The sequence below is a fragment of the Aegilops tauschii genome, chromosome 6 (assembly GCF_002575655.3).
Source record: "Aegilops tauschii subsp. strangulata cultivar AL8/78 chromosome 6, Aet v6.0, whole genome shotgun sequence".
NCBI lineage: Eukaryota > Viridiplantae > Streptophyta > Magnoliopsida > Poales > Poaceae > Aegilops > Aegilops tauschii.
In genome coordinates this window covers 39713961-39736108 of record NC_053040.3, presented here as the reverse complement: position 1 = coordinate 39736108, position 22148 = coordinate 39713961, and the positions used below count along the sequence as shown (strand labels likewise).

Genomic DNA, 22148 nt, shown 5'->3' with positions numbered 1-22148 from the left:
ATGGAATTGAAGCGTCTCTTGATGTGCTTGGTTCTCTTGTGAAATCTGGATTCCTTTGCGAAGGCAATTGCACCAGTATTGTCACAAAATATTTTCATTGGACCCGACGCACTAGGTATGACACCTAGATCGGATATGAACTCCTTCATCCAGACTCCTTCATTTGCTGCTTCCGAAGCAGCTATGTACTCCGCTTCACATGTAGATCCCGCCACGACGCTTTGTTTAGAACTGCACCAACTGACAGCTCCACCGTTCAATGTAAACACGTATCCGGTTTGCGATTTAGAATCGTCTAGATCAGCGTCAAAGCTTGCATCAACGTAACCATTTACGATGAGCTCTTTGTCACCTCCATAAACGAGAAACATATCCTTAGTCCTTTTCAGGTATTTCAGGATTTTCTTGACCGATGTCCAGTGATCCACTCCTGGATTACTTTGGTACCTCCCTACCAAACTTATAGCAAGGCACACATCAGGTCTGGTACACAACATTGCATACATGATAGAGCCCATGGCTGAAGCATAGGGAACATCTTTCATCTTCTCTCTATCTTCTGCAGTGGTCGGGCATTGAGTCTTACTCAACTTCACACCTTGTAACACAGGCAAGAACCCTTTCTTTGCTTGATCCATTTTGAACTTTTTCAAAACTTTGTCAAGGTATGTGCTTTGTGAAAGTCCAATTAAGCGTCTTGATCTATCTCTATAGATCTTGATGCCCAATATATACGCAGCTTCTCCAAGGTCTTTCATTGAAAAACACTTATTCAAGTATCCCTTTATGCTATTCAGAAATTCTATATCATTTCCAATCAGCAATATGTCATCCACATATAATATTAGAAATGCTACAGAGCTCCCACTCACTTTCTTGTAAATACAGGCTTCTCCAAAAGTCTGTACAAAACCAAATGCTTTGATCACACTATCAAAGCGTTTATTCCAACTCCGAGAGGCTTGCACCAGTCCATAAATGGATCACTAGAGCTTGCACACTTTGTTAGCTCCCTTTGGATCGACAAAACCTTCCGGTTGCATCATATACAACTCTTCTTCCAGAAATCCATTCAGGAATGCAGTTTTGACATCGATTTGCCAAATTTCATAATCATAAAATGCGGCAATTGCTTACATGATTCGGACAGACTTAAGCATCGCTACGGGTGAGAAGGTCTCATCGTAGTCAATCCCTTGAACTTGTCGAAAACCTTTTGCAACAAGTCGAGCTTTATAGACAGTAACATTACCGTCAGCGTCAGTCTTCTTCTTGAAGATCCATTTATTCTCAATGGCTTGCCGATCATCGGGCAAGTCAACCAAAGTCCACACTTTGTTCTCATACATGGATCCCATCTCAGATTTCATGGCCTCAAGCCATTTTGCGGAATCTGGGCTCACCATCGCTTCTTCATAGTTCGTAGGTTCGTCATGGTCTAGTAACATAACCTCCAGAACAGGATTACCGTACCACTCTGGTGCGGATCTTACTCTGGTTGACCTACGAGGTTCAGTAACAACTTGATCTGAAGTTCCATGATCATCATCATTTGCTTCCTCACTAATTGGTGTAGGCATCGCAGAAACCGGTTTCTGTGATGAACTACTTTCCAATAAGGGAGCAGGTACAATTACCTCATCAAGTTCTACTTTCCTCCCACTCACTTCTTTCGAGAGAAACTCCTTCTCCAGAAAGATTCCGAATTTAGCAACAAAAGTCTTGCCTTCGGATCTGTGATAGAAGGTGTACCCAACAGTCTCCTTTGGGTATCCTATGAAGACACATTTCTCCGATTTGGGTTCGAGCTTATCAGGTTGAAGTTTTTTCACATAAGCATCACAGCCCCAAACTTTACGAAATGACAACTTTGGTTTCTTGCCAAACCACAGTTCATAAGGCGTCGTCTCAACGGATTTTGATGGTGCCCTATTTAATGTGAATGCGGCCGTCTCTAAAGCATATCCCCAAAACGATAGCGGTAAATCAGTAAGAGACATCATAGATAGCACATCTAGTAGAGTACGATTACAACGTTCGGACACACCATTACGCTGTGGTGTTCCGGGTGGCGTGAGTTGCGAAACTATTCCGCATTGTTTCAAATGAAGACCAAACTCATAACTCAAATATTCTCCTCCACGATTAGATCGTAGAAACTTTATTTTCTTGTTATGATGATTTTCAACTTCACTCTGAAATTCTTTGAACTTTTCAAATGTTTCAGACTTATGTTTCATTAACTAGATATACCCATATCTGCTTAAATCATCTGTGAAGGAGAGAAAATAACGATATCCGCCACGAGCCTCAACATTCATTGGACCACATACATCTGTATGTATGATATCCAACAAATCTGTTGCTCTCTCCATAGTTCCGAAGAACGGCGTTTTAGCTATCTTGCCCATGAGGCACGGTTCGCAAGTACCAAGTGATTCATAATCAAGTGGTTCCAAAAGTCCATCAGTATGGAGTTTCTTCATGCGCTTTACACAGATATGACCTAAACGGCAGTGCCACAAATAAGTTGCACTATCATTATCAACTCTCCATCTTTTGGCTTCAATACTATGAATATGTGTATCACTACTATCGAGATTCAACAAAAATAGACCACTCTTCAAGGGTGCGTGACCATAAAAGATATTATTCATATAAATAGAACAACCATTATTCTCTGATTTAAATGAATAACCGTCTCGCATCAAACAAGATCCAGATATAATGTTCATGCTTAACGCTAGCACCAAATAACAATTATTTAGGTCTAAAACTAATCCCGAAGGTAGATGTAGAGGTAGCGTGCCGACCGCGATTACATCAACTTTGGAACCATTTCTCACGCGCACCGTCACCTCGTCATTAGCCAATCTTCGCTTAATCCGTAGCCCCTATTTCGAGTTGCAAATATTAGCAACAGAACCAGTATCAAATACCCAGGTGCTACTGCGAGCATTAGTAAGGTACACATCAATAACATGTATATCACATATACCTTTGTTCACCTTGCCATCCTTCTTATCCGCCAAATACCTGGGGCAGTTCCGCTTCCAGTGACCAGTCTGCTTGCAGTAGAAGCACTCAGTCTCAGGCTTAGGTCCAGACTTGGGTTTCTTCTCCTGAACAGCAACTTGCTTGTTGTTCTTCTTGAAGTTCCCCTTCTTCTTCCCTTTGCCCTTTTTCTTGAAACTGGTGGTCTTATTGACCATCAATACTTGATGCTCCTTTTTGATTTCTACCTCCGCAGCCTTTAGCATTGCAAAGAGCTCGGGAATCGTCTTATCATCCGGCAAGTCTCTTTACTTGTTCCGTAATACATCATCCCACAACTAACTCATTAGTTGCAATGCTTGCAAGGCTTAAGTGATGTGCATTACCGAGAGGGCCGAGAGATACCTCTCCGACAATCGGAGTGACAAATCCTAATCTCGAAATACGCTAACCCAACAAGTACCTTTGGAGACACCTGTAGAGCACCTTTATAATCACCCAGTTACATTGTGACGTTTGGTAGCACACAAAGTGTTCCTCCGGTAAACGGGAGTTGCATAATCTCATAGTCATAGGAACATGTATAAGTCATGAAGAAAGCAATAGCAACATACTAAACGATCGAGTGCTAAGCTAACGGAATGGGTCAAGTCAATCACATCATTCTCCTAATGATGTGATCCCGTTAATCAAATGACAACTCATGTCTATGGCTAGGAAACATAACCATCTTTGATCAACGAGCTAGTCAAGTAGAGGCATACTAGTGACACTCTGTTTGTCTATATATTCACACAAGTATTATGTTTTCGGTTAATACAATTCTACCATGAATAATAAACATTTATAATGATATAAGGAAATAAATAATAACTTTATTATTGCCTCTAGGGCATATTTCCTTCAGTCACAGGCGAGTATCAAGTGTCGCGTAGGACAACATCGACTGCATGTGGCCAAAACATGTATGTATGAAAGGTTGTGTAATGTTTTAAATAACGAATTCACGACTCTGATGTGGCACCAGCCTGCCTAACAAAACGGCCAACCCACATGGTAGCCCACAACTCGTAGTGTACTGCGAGCCACCCGCCACCCCCCAGACGCACACACCCACACACACACCGCGAATCCACCGCAACTGCGATGCATGTTAAATTAATTATCCCGTGGTGAACATATGTTACCAAAGGAGGGACTTTTTAATTTCAAAAAATAAACAGAGATCATTAAGACATTTTAGTACATTAATTGATTGATTTTCTACGGGTATAATGTGCAAAATTCAAATTTGAGCTACATGCACACGTGACAGTGCACCTAAATGGATTGCAAAAACACATGTGTACTCACTGGGTGCATGTTTACTCACCGTGCAACAAATTTCAAACATTGAGAATCTTGATTTTTAAAGTCTAATACATCTAAAACTTATTTGAAGTTCATGAAACTTATCGTGTTGTCATATGGACACCAATACAAAGTGGCATTGTACTTTTTTTGTCAAATTTGAGACCAGTTTTGATGTAATCATTATCTAATTATAAACGGGAGATTATTAATAATTGGGAACCAATATCCTAAATGCATTATTTATTCGAACCGTGAGCGTTGGACCAACAATGGATACGTGTCATGCTTTGGTTAAGCAATAAAGCGGCATCATTAATCATCCAAATAGAAAAACAATATGTGTCGTCGTGTGACCCGTGTGTCATGCGAGCAGGTGTGAGTTGACAGGACGCATGCGAGCAGTCTGCTGCGCAGGCAGACTGGGAGGCGTGCGTGTAGGTGTGTGAATTGACGGAGGCGTGCTCGCTGCACAATGCCATTGGGAGGCGTGCGAGTAGCTTTTTGAATCGACGGTAGGCATGCCAGCAGTTCGGTGCGCAGGCTCACCGGGACGCGAGCCATCTGTTTGACCGTCGCCCGCCTCTCTCACGCTACTCCCACTACTCCATATTAATGGTGCGCCCGAGCGGCCGCACCCCCCATCTTCGCTACACACGCAATCCTCTCTCTCCGCTTGCATCCTCGACGCCGCTCTCAGTCCTCAAAACCGTCAGTGTATGAGGATGCCGCCGAAGCGCCCCATCGAATGGAGTGGCGATGCCGGGCCTACTAAAGCACATGAGCACGGCGTGGAGATGGAGACAGAGGTTGCCGTCACCGCCGGCGAGTTATCGCTGCACCCTGACGTCGTCGACGGCGTCGAGCTTCCATAGCTGGAGGCGGAGTTGCACACCGACTCTGGTGACGACCCCGGTGATGACTCCGACGACCACTCCGGAAACGACTCCGACGACGACGGATAGCTGGTTAGTCATCTATACACATTTATGTGTCAAATAGATCATAGGGTTTCTCTGGTTACTCCTGCCTCCCCTTTTTGGAGTAGAAATCCAATGGTTATGTTCTCCCAATCCATGAATTCTTAGTAAGTTTCGTTAGATCCGTGTAGTGTATTGATTGTTTGAATGGTACAAGTGATAAGTGATTAGTTGTTTCATCTGTGCAAATGATTTCTGCTAGTAATCCGACTAGAGTTAGTGTTCGTGCTAATAATTCCTAGCCAGGACTTGACAATTCATTTTGAATGACCTACATATATTTGTGCCATTATTTTCTTCAAGATTTGTCTGTAAATAGATGACTGTGCTTAAAAATCGAACCATAATCTCTGTATATGTATAAATAAATAGCCATAAATTCATAATCCTACTTCACGGCATGTAAACATTGATTTGATGCCAAATTTGTTTTACTATTTGTATAGGTGTTGTCTGACGATGTGGACAACGAGGATGATGATGGCCAGAGGAGGTACAAGATGCAAATCCTGAGGGAGCTTTATGCCGGAAAGCATAACAGGCGTATTAGGATCTGGAACGGCGGCTATCGATGCCCATTTTGCAACCACAAGCTTAATGACGCATATCTAAGTGTTCCGGTGCATGCAAGAGGACGGGCCATTGGCTCCTTCAAGCAGAAGTATTCTCGCAGGGTGGCGCACGACGCGTATGCTGAGTACCTGAAGAAGCTTCAGGATCGTGCCGGCATGTGAGATGAGATGTGGGATCAAACTATGTACGCTTGAGTACGCTTAATGACGGTTGAACTATGCTTGTGTACGTGTACGCTTATTATCTATGTCTGAGTATGTTTAATCTATGTTTATTTATGTCTAACCGTGGGATATGGATGCAATCAGTTCGGTTGATGGAATCTACCTCCGTCTTGGTTTATTGGTCCCCTTTGTAATTTGTGTTAAATTTTAACCAAAGGTTTAACTGACAAAATGTTAGTACAGGTCAGCAAAAATTATATCGTTGGATCGGTATTTGAGCATAGTGTTCAATGATATAATATTTTGTGACATGCATAAACATTTCTTAGTTAAATATTTGGTCAAAATTTGGTAAAAATTACAAAGGGGACCAATAAACCAGGACAGAGGTAGTAGGTCAACCACACAAGGTTCCCAAAATTGGAACCGTGTGCAATGACTTTCATTTTGCCTGTTACGTCAATCACACACGGTTGGCTCTAGCAAACCGCCCCTCCAAAATTCTTTGTGGGACAGAAAACCCTCACCACCCAATTAAAAAAACCCTCACCATCCCCACGTCACAAAAACCATCACCCCGCCCGCCACCCCTTTTGGTCCCCGTTCACACCTGCACAAGCTCCTCCGCGTCTATGCTTGGCACCGCCTATCGTGGCGGTAACCACTTAGCTCGACGCCTGCCGCCGCCGCCAGGCTGCCGGCAAAGCCCACCGCATTTCGCCACTTCCGCTTGCCGCCGCCTATCGCCATCGACTTTCTCGATGCTGCTCGCGGTCGACCCAGCTTCGCTCGGTTGGGGAATCTCCATACTGAGGGTTCTTTCTCATGGACAACAAGCTAACTAATTTAATGAGATATTATCTCATCTCTTATCCCAGTTCATCTGCCTCCTTTAATCACCCGGCAGAAATCGCCGTGAATTCATTTTTATTCGAACTGATTTGAGGGTTTTCTGCCGTTCATAGAGTGTACAATGTGCGGACACATCAGGACCTTGCGGCCTCCGCCAGACATTCCATCTCACCATACCAGATGACTTGAGGATGCGCGCGGTATGTTCAATCTATATCCATACCTACTAATAAAGCAAGGTGCGGTTCTCCGATTTTTTTCATCCGCTCACCATCGAAATGTATTTTTCTATTTGAGATGGTACAAAATTTTCGTGCGTCCGTCGGTTTTTTTACAATCCACAATTTCGTATTCGGCCCGCACACGCTGTGGCCCAGCGAAGCCAGTCCACTTATTGGCCTGCCCATGTAGCTTCAAGAAGCCTATTTCTTGCCCTGTGCCGGAGATAGTTGGAGTTCGCACAGGGCACCCAATACTGGGCCGACCCGTTTAGTTTTTTTGTTCAAATTTAGTTTTATTTTTACCTTATTTCGTAATTCAAAATAGTTCCAAATTTGATTTTTTTCTCGAATTTCCAAAAAATGTTCGAATTACAATATTGTCTTCACCTTTTAATAAATATTTGAAAAATTAATTATATTTGGCATTCAGATTTTTTTTACGAAATTCAGAAATATTCGGAAATTGTTTGTAATTTGAAATAGATGTATTTTAAAAAATATTAGAAATTTGAAATATATTATTATTTTAGTAAAATGTTCACAGATTCAAAATAGTGTGTGCATCTATAAACACATTTCATAAAATTGTTCTGAATGTTGAAAACATGTTCCATTTTCAAAAGTCGGTCACAAATTAATTTTTTTTTGGGTTTTTATAAATGGTTCATGTCTTCAAAAAATGATGTTGTTTCAAATTGTGTTCATGTTTTTTCCAAAATGGACGGAATATTAAGAACATTGTTTGTAATTCCAAAAATGTTCACATTTCTAAGAATATTGGGAAATTGATATTTAAAAAAAAATTGAAATCCAATGTTACACTATGTTCTTAAATATTCGCGCTGACCATTGGTTAGTAGTAGGCGTTTGTTGGCGTGGCTAGAGGCACGTGGTCGGGTCTTAAAGATCATGTGTTCGATCGTTCAACACGTCATTTTATGGATTATTACTCGTGCCTTGCAAACACAAGTTATTTCGGTGCCTGCCGGTGGACTGGCCTAGAAGCGAACTTTTGTGCGTCCCAGGCGCTATTTCTATATCTATAACTATACGTATACCTATACCTACCCATATATATTCTCCGATTTTTTCATCCGTTCACCGTTGAAATTTATTTTTCTATCCGAGTTGGCACTAAATTTTTGTGCGTCTCTCCCGGGTTTTTTTATCGAAATTTATTTTTATTTTTATCTTATTTTGCAATTCAAAGTTTTCAAAAACGTCCAGAATTTGAATTTTTGTCAAATTTCTGAAAAATGTTTGAATTACAATATTGTCTTCACCTTTTCAAAAATGTTTGGAAAACTAATTTATTTTCTGGTTCTGTTTTTAAAATTCAGAAATATTCCGAAATTGGTTGTCATTTAAAAAACATGTTTTAAAAAACAAATTGCAGTATATTCTTATTTTAGTAAAATGTTCACATATTCAAAATAGTGTCCGCTTTTAAAGACACATTCATTGTTCTGAATGTTCAAAACATGTCTAATTTTCAAAAGTCGGTCACAAACTAAAAATTGTTTGGATTTTTGATAAAAGGTTCATGTCTTCAAAAAATGATGTTGGTTCAAATTGTGTTGATGGTTTTTCCAAAATGAACAAAAATATTAAAAACATTGTTAATAATTTCAAAAATGTTCACGTTTCAAAAAATATTCAGAAATTCATATTTCTTAAAAAAGTTCAAAAAATGTTTTAGATCTGATGTTGCACCATGTTCTTAAATATTCGCGTTGGACATTGGTTAGTAGTAGGCGTTTGTTGCCATGGCTAGCGGCACGTGGTCGGGTCTTTAAGGTTATGTGTTCGATCGTTCAACACGTCGTTTTTTTTGGATTCTTACTCGTGCCATGCAAACACAGGTTATTTCGATGCCTGCCAGTGGGCTGGCCTAGACGTGAACTTTCGTGCGTGCGCGCGCTATTTCTATATCTACATCTATATCTACACCTAATAATAAAGTAAGGTGCGTTTCTCTGATTTTTTTATCCGTTCACCGTCGAAATTTATTATTCTATCTGATGTGATACTAAATTTTTATGCGTCAGTCTGCCTTTTTACAATCCATAATTTCGTACTCGGCCCGCACATGCTGTGTCCTAGCGAAGCCAGCCCACTTATTTGCCTGCCCATGTAGCTTCAAAAATCCTATTTCTCGCCCTGTCTAGTAGATAGTGGGAGTTCACACAAAGCAGCCAATACTGGGCCGGCCCGTTTTGTTTTTTTTGTCCAAATTTATTTTACTTTTACCTTATTTCGTAATTCAAAGTTTTCACAAAAGTTTAGAATTTCAATTTTTTCAAATTTACAAAAAATATTCGAACTACAATATTGTCTTCACCTTCTAAAAAATGTTTGGAAAATTAATTAATTTTCTCGTTCCGATTTTTTTTCAAATTCAGAAATATTCCGAAATTGTTTGTGATTTAAAAACATGTATTTAAAAAATATTTGATGTTTGAAATATATTCTTAGTTTTGTAAAATATTCACAGATTCAAAATAGTGTCCACCTTTAAAAACACATTTTATTTCTGATTGTTCAAACATGTTCCATTTTCAAAATTCGGTCCCAAGTTAAAAAATGTTTGTGTTTTGATAAAAGGTCCATGTCTTCAAAAAATGATTTTGTTTCAAATTGTGTTGATGTTTTTTTTCCAAAATGGACAGAATATTTAAAACATTGTTCGTAATTTTTAAAAAATGTTCACGTTTCCAAGAATATTCAGATATTCATATTTTTTAAAAAGTTCAAAAAATGTTTTTAATCCGACGTTGCACTACGTTCTTAAATATTCGCGCTGGCCATTGGTTAGTAGTGGGCGTTTATTGCCGTGGCTAGCGGCACGTTGTCGGGTCTTGAAGGTCATGTGTTTGATCGTTCAACAAGTCATTTTTTGTGGATTATTCCTCGTGCCTTGCAAACACATGTTATTTTGGCGCCTGCCAGTGGGCTGGCCTAGACGCGAACTTTTGTGCGTCTCACACGCTATTTGAAGCAACTAGCGTCATATAGTAGCTCCCACGCAGCTGCCCTAAGAAAAGTAAAAAAATATAATTATTTGTTTGTGTTCTATCCATTCCACACGTAGCTCTTCAATTTTTTTCAGTTATCCTCTGGGTGGGCCAAACTGGACCTACCACGTATTTTTTTCTGTCGGACGAACGAGCTGCAAAAAATAAAGGGCATGAGGGGATTGAACTATGGACCTTCCCTGTTGTGTCGATGGATAAAACCAGCTCAGCTGGCTTGCAATTATGATAGGAACCGTCCGAGCTTGAAATTTTATACTAAACCAAACCAGTTTTTATATGTCCCTAAGTTGTTTGGAAATAAGGAGGTTCCGTGAGAATAAGGAAGTTCTCCTGAGAATTATGAGCAGAACAAGGGACTCCACAAATTATTGTCGGAGATAAGTTGCACGTTGCACGTGCCAGTAAAAGACAATATGCTCGTTGGCTATAATGGAAAAAATATGGGCACATGCTAATAAAAGAGAATATGCTGGTTTTGTGCGCTAGTTATGCTAATGAAACATAGTTTATGCGTTGCAATTAGTAATCCATCCGGTTACGTCGTAGGAGAAAGTGGTCTAAGCAACCTTGCCCCGAAGGTTGTTGCGCAGCATCCAAATGGGTCACAACCACAACTCCGAGACGGAGGTGGACCCGGAGGGGAAAAAAGGTACCAGCTGGATGGTCGTCGCCACACCGACCAACCCCACCACTATCAAGATCTCGTGGGCCAAACATGACCCGTGTGAAGAGCGCAGCTCCTCGCTCTGTCACCCACCTCGTGAAGACCGTTTTTGATGAACACATCAATTATCTCTCCCACTACTTGTTGCAAAAAAATTATCTTCCCGTTGCAACGCACGGTATATGTGTTAGTCTCACCCTAAATCGGCTGGCTTGGCCTACTTTCCTGAACATATTCTAAATATTACAACATTTGGATGAAAGGTGCCACATGAACCATATACGTCAAAGAGGATTTTTCCCCTCTTCTTTTTATATTGGGCAAATTAATGATGTATTGTTCTTTCGATTACTCTCATATTTCCATGACATCATGTTTATCCTATCTGTTTAATTATAGATTTTTGTCCTTCGATTTCGACTGCGGTACAGTTCTTTCAATTTTGACCCATATTTGCATGTTACCATATTTTCTTTAACAATCCTACCATTTTCTGCAGCGCGTCCCTTGCTATGCAACAGAATCTGTAGTGCACAATCTTTCCCTTTACATAAATCAAGACTGCAGGGATGTCATACTGCACACAAACAATGGATTTACAATCGTTGCTACTATAAGACTTGATGAACATGGTGACTCCTATTTTTGCACTGTCTTTTAGAAAGAAATTTCTAAGTTTTATGAACTGGAAGCTGGCACTAGAATTGCACTGCACATAAAAGGGCATGGTCATGAGATATATGCTAACTTCCCCGACGATATCATCCGTCCAGACTTTGTTCGAAGTAAGTTTTCTTTTCAACTATCTGCATGTTGACATACCCAGCAATATCAAATGAATTGTGTAGTATTTAAGAAACCAACTGTTATTCCCTTTTGTTACTATATTCCTACCTAATAACTTCTAGTTACCAAGACACTTTTCTATTGCCCTATTTTAACTAAATATTCCCTATACTCCCATTTCTATCAGAAAGTGCCGCTGGCAGGGAGACTCCAGAGGTGGAGAACGGGGCTACCAACAAGCGGAGGCGGGGCGAGCAAGAACCGCAAGCAACTCCAGCAGGCCTAGACTTCATCAGCAGCCTCCCCGATGATATGCTGACAGTCATCATCTCCCTCCTCCCAATCAAATATGGGGCGCGGACAACCGTCCTTTCCCGGCGGTGGCGCCCCTTATGGAACTCCAGCCCTGTCGAGCTCTGCCATGGCTATCGCAAAAGCTTGGATGCATTCTCCAAGATCCTCGGCATTCACCTTGGCCCAACAAGGGGCCTAAGAATGGGCAAGTTCCGTTCCAACGGCAAGGACCGAGCCAAGCTTGATGACTGGTTCCGATCCCCCGCCCTAGATCAGCTCGAGGAGCTCACTTTTGATGATGTGCATATGCGCTCGCTGCCAACGACGTCCACGCTCCGCCTCGCGCCCACGCTGCGCGTCGCCAAGTTCAGAAACTGCCATTCCGCCCCCCCCTTATTGACGCACCCGCTCTTATTCTACCACGACTGAAGCACCTCGAGCTCGTCGTCGTCTGCCTCTCAAACGGTGACATGGAGCGCCTGCTCCATGGCTGTACTGCACTCGAGTACCTTTGTCTTCAGGCGATCAATGGGTTGAGTACCTTCCACATCACCTCCATGACTCTCTGGACTATTTATTTGTGTTGCCGGTGTGGCAGGAAGACATCACAAGATGTGTACCACGGTATGGTCATTGAGGACACACCTGCACTTGAGAGATTACTTGTAGTTGATCAAGAAGGTCCAACAAGAATCAATGTCATTGCTGCGCCAAAATTGACAGTGGTGGGCTACTCGTCTGACAAATACTCCGAACTTGTTATTGGATCCACACACGTTTAGGTACAACAACCGCCTTCTACCTCTCCTTGTACAAATTAACATTATTTCTAATTTTGAAGATGTTTGTTCGTCTGTCATGCAGAAAATGATTCCGACAAGCTTGACACCGAAACTGCGCACAGTGAAGGTCTTGGCACTAGAATCTATCGGCCCCAACCTGGAGCAAGTTGTTAGTTTCCTGAGATGCTTTCTGTGCCTGGAGAAGCTATATATCGAGGTGATGTTCCTTTCCTGTAAATGTTAACCATAAGGGAGTTCAATTTGTGACACCTTTTTCTAAGTTTACAATGACAATGTACTACGATTTCTGAAGGATTCTTTTGGAGGATTTCAGTACCTACATGTCCCCCCCCATATTGGTTGCTTGACCCATATGGTTACAATCAATAAGCATTTCTACTTTGGATTCATCCATATTAGTTTTCTTAGGGAACTTTTCATCCACTCCAACCTCTTGTGAAGAAGGCTACATTTTTCTAGAATGTAATCAAATGCCCATGTTAATCATGTCAGATCGAAGATGGCATATTAGTGCATTTTACAAATCCTGCAAACCAAATAGGCCTGTAGTAGTGTTCAAACCTGCATGTAGGCACTAACACATTTTCTTCTTTTGTAGATAAGATTAGGCCCAGTGGTGGATAATGTGATACAATATAACAATCACGTCGAATGCCTAGATCTGCATCTCTCGGAAATTACTTTGAACTCCTACCGAGGGACCTTAACGGAGATTATATTCGCTAGGTTCTTTGTTTTCAGAGCAAGGGTGCTGAAGGTAATGACGTTTGCCCTACATTTATTTCGCAAAAATGAATGGTTTGTTGATCAGCGCCGGTGCCTGTGGCAGAACGGAATAGGCTCCAAAAATGTTGAATTTCATTTTGGAACTTCAGATGACAGAGTAATCGAAAGTCATCGTGTCAACCACATACATGACTTCTCAGTGGCCGACCCCTTTGCAAAAATTGTGAGGTTTTGAAACCAGACTTAGAAGTGGTAATATTAGTTTGAACCTCTCTGATATCCATGTTCAGTGGATCAGCGTGAGCGTTTGCAGCTGATGAGCTGAATTTCATTTCTAATATCAGTTTGAACCTTGCAATCTTCGAATTTGAGCCATATAACTATGGAATTTGAACCTTGTCATATTTCGCGCTTTTGTGGTACAATGGTTGAAATGGCATCGTATGAGACTCGTATATTGGTAGCACTATTTTGACCTTGATATGCAATGGTCTTACATTTTATTAACCATTCTCACATTTGTTTACCTTGTCGATCTCACAACACACGATCTGTAAAGCTAACTCGACTGCGATCTTCGACATTATTGCACATAGTTGGTTTCTTCCACCGTGTGCCCTGTAGAGTGCAGAATTAGTTATCGCACTCGAATGTCCATCATTACCCTTCTGTGTAACTTTGACCTCATCACCCACGGGTAAACTTATGACCAAAGTCATTCCACACACTTCATTTTTACAAAGCTTTTTGCCGATAAATGCCCACGATTTGTCCCTCTTCTAGACGACGCGTGGCCAAACTAGCCGGGCGGGAAGCTTGCGTGGTAAACTATGTGATACCGCGGGAACAGGCTCACCGATGATACATTTGGCTCCTCTTTGAGCCCACGCGTGGTCAATCGAAACGCGTGCGGTGCGGTGTTGTCAAGCGTGCACTAGAATCCTCCGCTATGATCGCCGTGACAACACATGACGATTACAGGCCGGCCGGCCTCCATTTATTACAGCGGCCATTTAACCCTTGTGTCTCTTTAACCTTTCAATCGCGCCCCACCATTGCAACACCATTGCAAGAAGCACACCCACCACGAGAAATTCTTAGAGGGTATCCTACCCGGCTCCAATGGCGCTCGGAGCGGCTGCCGATGACAAGCAGCAGTTCACTATGCTACCTTGGTGGACACCCACAGAAGGTTCATGGACTTCTCGGTGGTGTACACCAACGACCCGGTCTGGGTGGAGCACTCCATCCACATCATGGAACTGTTGCTTGCAGAGGAGAAGTACAAGGTGGTTGGGTTCGACCTGAAGTACACCCACGCTCGTGCCGGGTCTCATCCCAAGGTCGTCGTCGCCCAGATGTGCGTGCGCCACCTCGTCTACCACTACTTCCTGGTCACAAGGCCTTGCGAGCGTTTTGCCAGGTTTGTCAACAACCCCCACTACATGTTCGCTACGGTGGACATTACCAATGATGTAAAGGCGATCGAGAATTCGGGCATCGCCTGCTAGAATCTTGTCGACATCTAGGGCCAATACAAGATCTGGGGCAGCAAGGAGCATGAGAAGGACTCACTGGTTCACCTCGCCGAGGCCATCATCGACCCCTACTATAGAGACATGAAGGATTCGTGCAACAAGGACAAGCATGCCTAGCACTCGGCCTGGATGGAGAAACTCGACAAAGCTTACGTCGTGTACGCGCCCAAGGAGGCGTACACGAGCTACGACATGTATAGGTGGATCGTTGACATGAGGCTCCTTCCCCAAAACGGCCAGGGATCCAGCCGGAAGCAGAGCAATGGCAAGCGTCGTCGCAACAATAAGTAGATTATTAGAAAACCTCGTTTCTCCTAGTTTAGTATGCATGTAATTTCTTACTTTGGTGTGTGGAAATGTTATTTGTGTAGTCACTTGTGTAATTGTATGCACTACAAAAAAAAGACACATCCGTGACATTTTGGGCCGAACGAAAAAAAATTCTGTCATGCTTATGACACTTCTATGACGATATATGTGACAAAACCCGGTATCATCATAGATGTGGTGGGCTCCTACTTGTATGGCAAAAAATCATGACAGAAAATGGGCTTTTGGTCCTGGGCGGGCCGGAGACGCAGCTGGATGACATTCTTTGGGCCGTCCACGACGGAAAAACCGTGGTAGAAGCGTGGGCGAGGAGAATTTCGGGGAGTTCCCGGTTACGGTGGGTGGTCGGGGCCGAGCGATGCGCGGAGGTTTGCGCGTTTCTCTCATACACGTACGCGCGTGTGTGCGAGGCGCTGCGCTCTAACTGAACCCGAGCGAGGCGTTGGGCTCTAACTGAACCCGAGTGATTGCACTAGGTACGAAACTGAACCCCGATCGATCCCTTGCTGTTAACTGAACCCGAGTGATTCCTTCGCTACTGCTGCTAATTAAAGTCGATCGAATCTGCAGCCTCCTTCCCTTGATGAGCATTGAGCGTTGTTGGGGGGGGGGTTGGATGAACAGGACCCCATGGTAGTAGAGGCCGTTGCTGCTGGATGAACAGGACCCTGATCGAGCCGGTTGGGGGTGGATGAACAGGACCCCGTTGAGGGCTGGTTGAACAGTAGCCGGTGGAGGGCTGGATGAACAGTAGCCCGTGGATGGGTGGTTTAACAGGACCCCGTGGAGAGGGCTGGTTGAACAGTAGCCGATGGAGGAGCGGTGGAGGCTGGATGAACAGGAGCCCGTCGATGAACAGTCGCAGGTGGAGGCTGGAGGAGGTCGACGGTGGATGAACACTAGCCCATGGAGGCTGGGGGAGGTCGATGGTGGAGATGAACAGTAGCCCGTGGAGTCCCGTTTTGCGGTACGCCACACCCCTTCCGATTAATAGGACCCCCGTTTCGACCGTAGCGCTCCAACACATGTCCGTTTCCTCCGTTTTGCGGCACGCCACACCCCTCCCGATCAACAGGACCTCGTTTTGACCATAGAAGGTCCAAGAGAAGTCCATTTCCTCCATTTTTCGGTACCCCGGACCCCTCCTGATGAACAGGATCCCGTTTCGACCGTGGTCGGTTGAACACAAGGTCGTTTCCTCTGTTCTGCGGTACGCCAGGCCTCGCTTCGATCAGCTGTTCCGTTCAAGCCGGTTGGCTCCTGATGAACACGCGCAGTTTCTCTGTTCCGACCCAGCCATGTACACGAGCCCTGGCCGTATGTATGCGCGAGTAGGCATTCGAGACACCGCCCGTATGTACGTACGTGGCCATATTTACTTCCTTGCACCCTGGCTGCACGTACGTGTACATGCTACGTGCGCGCCTCTACTATGACACGTGCCCTTCCTTACTCGGCCACGGTTCATCGTTGCAGCCTACACACAGACCGATCGTATGTATGTACACGTTCACGACCAGAATGACAACGCTACGTACGCTTCGACCAGGTGGGTCCCAACTATCAGGGAGGATAAGGAGGCACTTCCTTGCGTGCGAAGATGTAGCTGGTGGTTCCCAGCAGTCAGGGGGAAACATTTTTTCGCGAAATACAGTGGCCCGTCCGGTGGGTCCCTGCTGTCAGGTGGAGGAATCATTATTTTGCGCGTAATAAGGAGGCACTTCCTTGCTGCAGCCGTGGACCCAGCTGTCAGCCTCTCCACATACAGTACTCTTCCGATGGAAGTCGTTCCTTGACCACATTAACCATGCCGCGCCGAGAGCACCAAGGCGGTGGATGCCTGCGAGGCCTAGGAAGGGGACGACGCGGAGCCGGTGAAGACGCGGCAGTGGATGCCCACGCTGAGAGGAGTACGAGGATTCACTGGTTCGGCTGCGGTGTGAGGCTGCCGTCGCCGCAGGGCCTGGCCAGCGGTGGGAGTAGTAGGGGGCGATGAGGCCTCCGCGGCAGTACAACCGGCCACGGGAGGCAGGAGCAGGCGGCAAGACCGACGATGGTTTGGGCGGCTGGAGCAAGAAGACCAGAGGTTGAAGAAGCACTATGCCCGTTGGATGGACATCGTACGGTCACTAGAGCTAGAATCATTCATATTGACTAAGTGGATAAAGCCCTCCGTCCGCGTCAGTAGGCCCACAAGTCAGCCTCCAACTACGGTGGGTCCCAGCTAGCAGGAGGGTACTCATTTTTTTGTGCGTAATAAGGAGGCACCTCCTTGCGTGCGAAGATATAGCTGGTTGTAGGATCGAAACTATATCTAGAGGGGGGTGATTAGACTACTTGACTAAATAAAAATCTATCCTTTTCCCAATTTTAAGTCTTGGTAGATTTTAGCAACTTAGAACAAGTCGGGTGATTAGACTACTTGACTAAATAAAAATCTATCCTTTCCCCAATTTTAAGTCTTGGCAGATTTTAGCAACTTAGAACAAGTCAAGCAATCAACCTACACATGCAAGTCTAAGAGTATAGCAGTGGAATGTAAAACATTGCACATGAAGGTAAAGGGAGGAGTTTGGAGGGAGCAAAGGCAATGTAGACACGGAGATTTTTGGCGTGGTTCCGATAGGTGGTGCTATCGTACATCCACGATGATGGAGACTTCAACCCACGAAGGGTAACGGTTGCGCGAGTCCACGGAGGGCTCCACCCACGAAGGGTCCACAAAGAAGCAACCTTGTCTATCCCACCGTGGCCATCGCCCATGAAGGACTTGCCTCACTAGGGTAGATCTTCACGAAGTAGGCAATCTCCTTGCCCGTACAAACTCCTTGGTTCAACTCCACAATTTTGACGGAGGTTCCCAAGTGACACCTATCCAATCTAGGAGACACCACTCTCCAGAAGGTAATAAATGGTGTGTTGATGATGAACTCCTTGCTCTTGTGCTTCAAATGATAGTCTCCCCAACACTCCACTCTCTCTAACTGATTTGGATTTGGTGGAAAGCTGCTTTGAGTGGAAATCAACTTGGGGAAGGCTAGAGATCAATATTCTTGTGGTTGGAATGGAATATCTTGGTCTCAACACATGAGTAGGTGGTTCTCTCTCAGAAAATGTATGTTGGAAGTGTAGGCATGTTCTGATGGCTCTCTCCATGAATGAAGAGTGGGTGGAGGGGTATATATAGCCTCCACACAGAATCTAACCGTTACTCACAATTTACCATACTCGGTGGGACCGAATCATGAAACTCGGTCGGACCGATTTAGTTCAAAATGTGAACGTTAAGATTTTCGGTGGGACCGACATGTCAACTCGGTGGGACCAATTTCATTAGGGTTAGGGCATGACATAATCTCGGTGAGACCGATCACATAAACTCGGTGGGACCGATTTCTGTAATAGGCAAACAGAGGGTTGGTCAGGCAAACTTTGTGGGACCGGATCGCTCATTTCGGTGAGACCGAAACGTTACGAAAGGGAAACTGAGAGTTTGCATTGCGAACTCGGTGGGACTGAGTCGCTCATCTCGGTTGGACCGTAACGTTACGAAGGGAAAGAGAGAGTTTGCAATCCCATCTCGATTAGACTGAGATCCCTATCGGTGAGACCGAAATGACTAGGGTTTCTAGCAGTGGCTATGTCAAGTGAACTCGGTGGCGCCGGATAGATGATTTCGGTAGGGCCGAGTTTGACTTTTGGTTTGGGACATATGTGGATATGAGAAAGTGGTTGAGGGCTTTTGGAGCATATCACTAAGCATTTTGAGCAAGCAAGCCATTAAGCAACACCTCATCCCCTTTTAATAGTATTGGCTTTTGCTATGGACTCAGTGTGATCTTGGATCACTAAAACGAAAATGTAGAGTCTTGAGCTTGAGCCAATATGTGTCCTTAGCATTTTGAGGGGTCCACATTCCTAATCCATGCCATGCCAATCATTGAACTTTCTGAAATGATCATCTTGAAATAGCATTAGTTCAATGAGCTATGTGTTGTTAGTAATTACCAAAACCACCTAGGGATAGTTGCACTTTCAATCTCCCCCTTTTTGGTAATTGATGACAACATATAGATCAAAGCTTCGACAAAAAGTTATAAGATTGAAATACATCGTCTCTTTGAGAAGTATGTGATAAGCAAGAGCCCCCCCTAAATTTGTGCATTATTTAAAATTTGCTTTTGAATGCAAATGCACAATCAATTAGGATCATGGGTTACTCTTCCATGTCACATACATCTTGGTGGAGCGCTCAAAATGATAGAAATTAAAAACATGCACTCATCACCAAGCAAAGTGAATGATCATATATAAAAGATAATATCATCCAAACAAGCATTAAAGTAGAATATGATCAAACACATGATCATACACGTATCTCACACACAGACATAAAGAGTATTAGACGAGCACACACAAAAGTATCAACCAAATAGCAAGAGTGACAAAGAAGCAAAAAACACTCTCTCTCGAAGCCTAAGATCTATACATTTCCCCCCCTTTGGCAACAAGTTACCAAAATGTTTGGAAATGCATAGTGGTATGCGTCTCTCTAGGCTTGATCTTCCAGAGGTGGTGTAGAGAGGACTCCAAGGACGAAAGCATCTGTAGACGTTGTTGGAGCTGGTGGAGTGGCAACTGGAGGTGGCACTGAAGTTGTTGCTGCTGGTGCTGAAGTAGTTGCTCTAGTGTCAGCCATGGGCACTGCAGCAGACCTCTGACCGCTAGGCACTCTCTGAAAAGCATCTGTGGTAGCTTGCCCTTTCCTCTCCTTTGCTTCCTCCTAGAGCTGCTCAACGACTGTCTGCATCTCTATCACTTTAAGATCAAGATCATAGAATTTGGTCTCAATGATCCTCTCCAAGCTCTCCTGATTTTGAGTCAGGGTGGCCAAGCCCTTCTCAATCCTCAAAGTTTCTTGAATCAGATAAGCAAGTTGATCTTGTTTTGACTTTAGAAATACTTGAGATGCCTCCTCAACACTTGGCATCCTTGCAGCTTTCTCAGCCTTTGCCTTCTCTATCTTTTCTTATGCTTGCACAGATGTGGGATCATCCTCATTCATCACAACAGTGTTGTCCTCAAATTCTAGTCTCAAAGGTAAATGCTCCTTGTCCAACAAATAAGTGCCTGTGCCCATCTTGGAGTTGATGGGCACCTGAATGTGTGGAGCATACCCATAAGATCTCTTCTGATCAGCAGCTATCCTCTTGATTGTTTGAACAATCAGGCTCATGACCTTGAATTTCCGAGGCACATCAAATATCTGCAGCAAGTTGATTGAATGGCCTCTGATCATCTTGTGATCTCCAGATTTGGGCAACAATGTATGCCTCAATATAGTGTTGATTGTAGCTAGACCAGACAACAAGTAATGTACACATCCAAGCTTATGTGTTTCCAAAGCTTTGTCTGGGATCTTTCTTTGTACATGTTGGCCATAGAGTTGTGGTCTTTCTTCTTCTTGGCATAGACATCCAAGTCATCTTCATGCTCTTCAGGGGCATTTATCAACTTTGCCCACTCCTCAACAGTTGACTGGTACCTTGTACCCTCAAACATCCAGACAATTCTACCATCTGGATAAAAATGAGTTGTAGAGTAGAATTGCATGATGAGTTCATCATTCCATTTGGTCAGCTCTTGACCCACAAACTCGTCAACACCACATGCTCTGAAGCTCTCATGTACACCTGGGAAATAATCTTCATTCTCATCAATGTACTCCCAGTCAGCCCACTTCATGTCACAAACTATAGGCTTCTTGTCCAGCAGAATGGTTTCATAGAAATCTTGTTTCTCTTTGGTGTGGAACCTGTAGTCCACAACAGTCTTCCTCCTCACCGCATAAGGGTCACTTTGTCTCCAAAGTCTTAGACCTGCATCCTTCCAGATGTTCATGTCTTCTGCCACTGGATGGCTGTCATCATGATCTGTAATCTTTGGTTTAAGTTTCCTTAGCACTTGGGCTTCAGCATCTTCTTCTTCCATCTCAGGCACTGGGGCCTTGTTCTTCTCCGCAGCTGGAATGTTCCTAGTGCTCCTCTTGGGCTTTGAAGTCTTTTGAGCTTGAGCAATAGCTTTGGGGCAGTCTTGGGCTTTGAAGGGGTAGCCCCAGACTTAATAGCATCCCCCATCAGCTTTTGGGACTTGGGTGCTGGTGCAACATCCTCTTCCTCTTCCTCTTCTGCTGGATCCCTCATCATAGAGGATCTTCCAATAACTCTAGCAGTGGTCTTATTGACCCTCTCCTTCCTCTTCTTGCCTTCACTAGCCTCCTTTGGTTCAAGTGTGAACTCCATGGTTTCCTGAGTGGAGGCTCTTGCTTTTGACATATGAATTCTCTTGGCAGGTGCCTTCTTGTGCAATCCAGGTTTTGTTGCAGCAGCTGTTCCATATTCCTTCTTCAGCACTTTCTTCTTGGAGCTTACTTCTTCCTCAGTGGCCACATAGTCCTCATCCACAGAGTCTGAGGTTCTCTTCTTCCTTGATCTAGTGGCTGCCTTGGGTAAATTTCTTGGAGTGCTCCTGCCGCCCTCATCATAACTGCTAGAGGGACTAGTGCCCTCACTCAAGTTTACTTGATCTTCTGATTTGTTCTGGCTATCACTCTGGTTAGACATATTTGAAAAGCAAACTGACAGCAGACCCTGTGAATAGATATAGATGAGGTAGAGTGGATGAGCATCACAAAGTGCAGAGGTTTTGCAAAACAAATGAGTCAAAAACTTAGTTTTATATTTCCACAAAAAGCATTTCAGAGCTACCGATTTCTTAAACTCGGTGACACCGAAGCAACTTTTGGAGTCTAAACTAGTGAAACCGGTCAGACCGAGAC

General features: G+C 43.9%; 1 protein-coding gene across 1 annotated transcript in view; it reads right to left on the bottom strand.

Moving 5' to 3' along the window:
- LOC109732056 (putative F-box/FBD/LRR-repeat protein At5g56810) overlaps positions 1 to 21301 on the bottom strand; it is a 114978-nt gene extending 93677 nt beyond the window's left edge. The window contains exon 1 of the mRNA XM_020291251.4: positions 20786 to 21301. Within this exon, the coding sequence (XP_020146840.3) occupies positions 20786 to 21301 (516 nt within the window). The remainder of the gene's footprint in view (positions 1 to 20785) is intronic.
- Between the last annotated feature and the right edge of the window lie 847 nt (positions 21302 to 22148).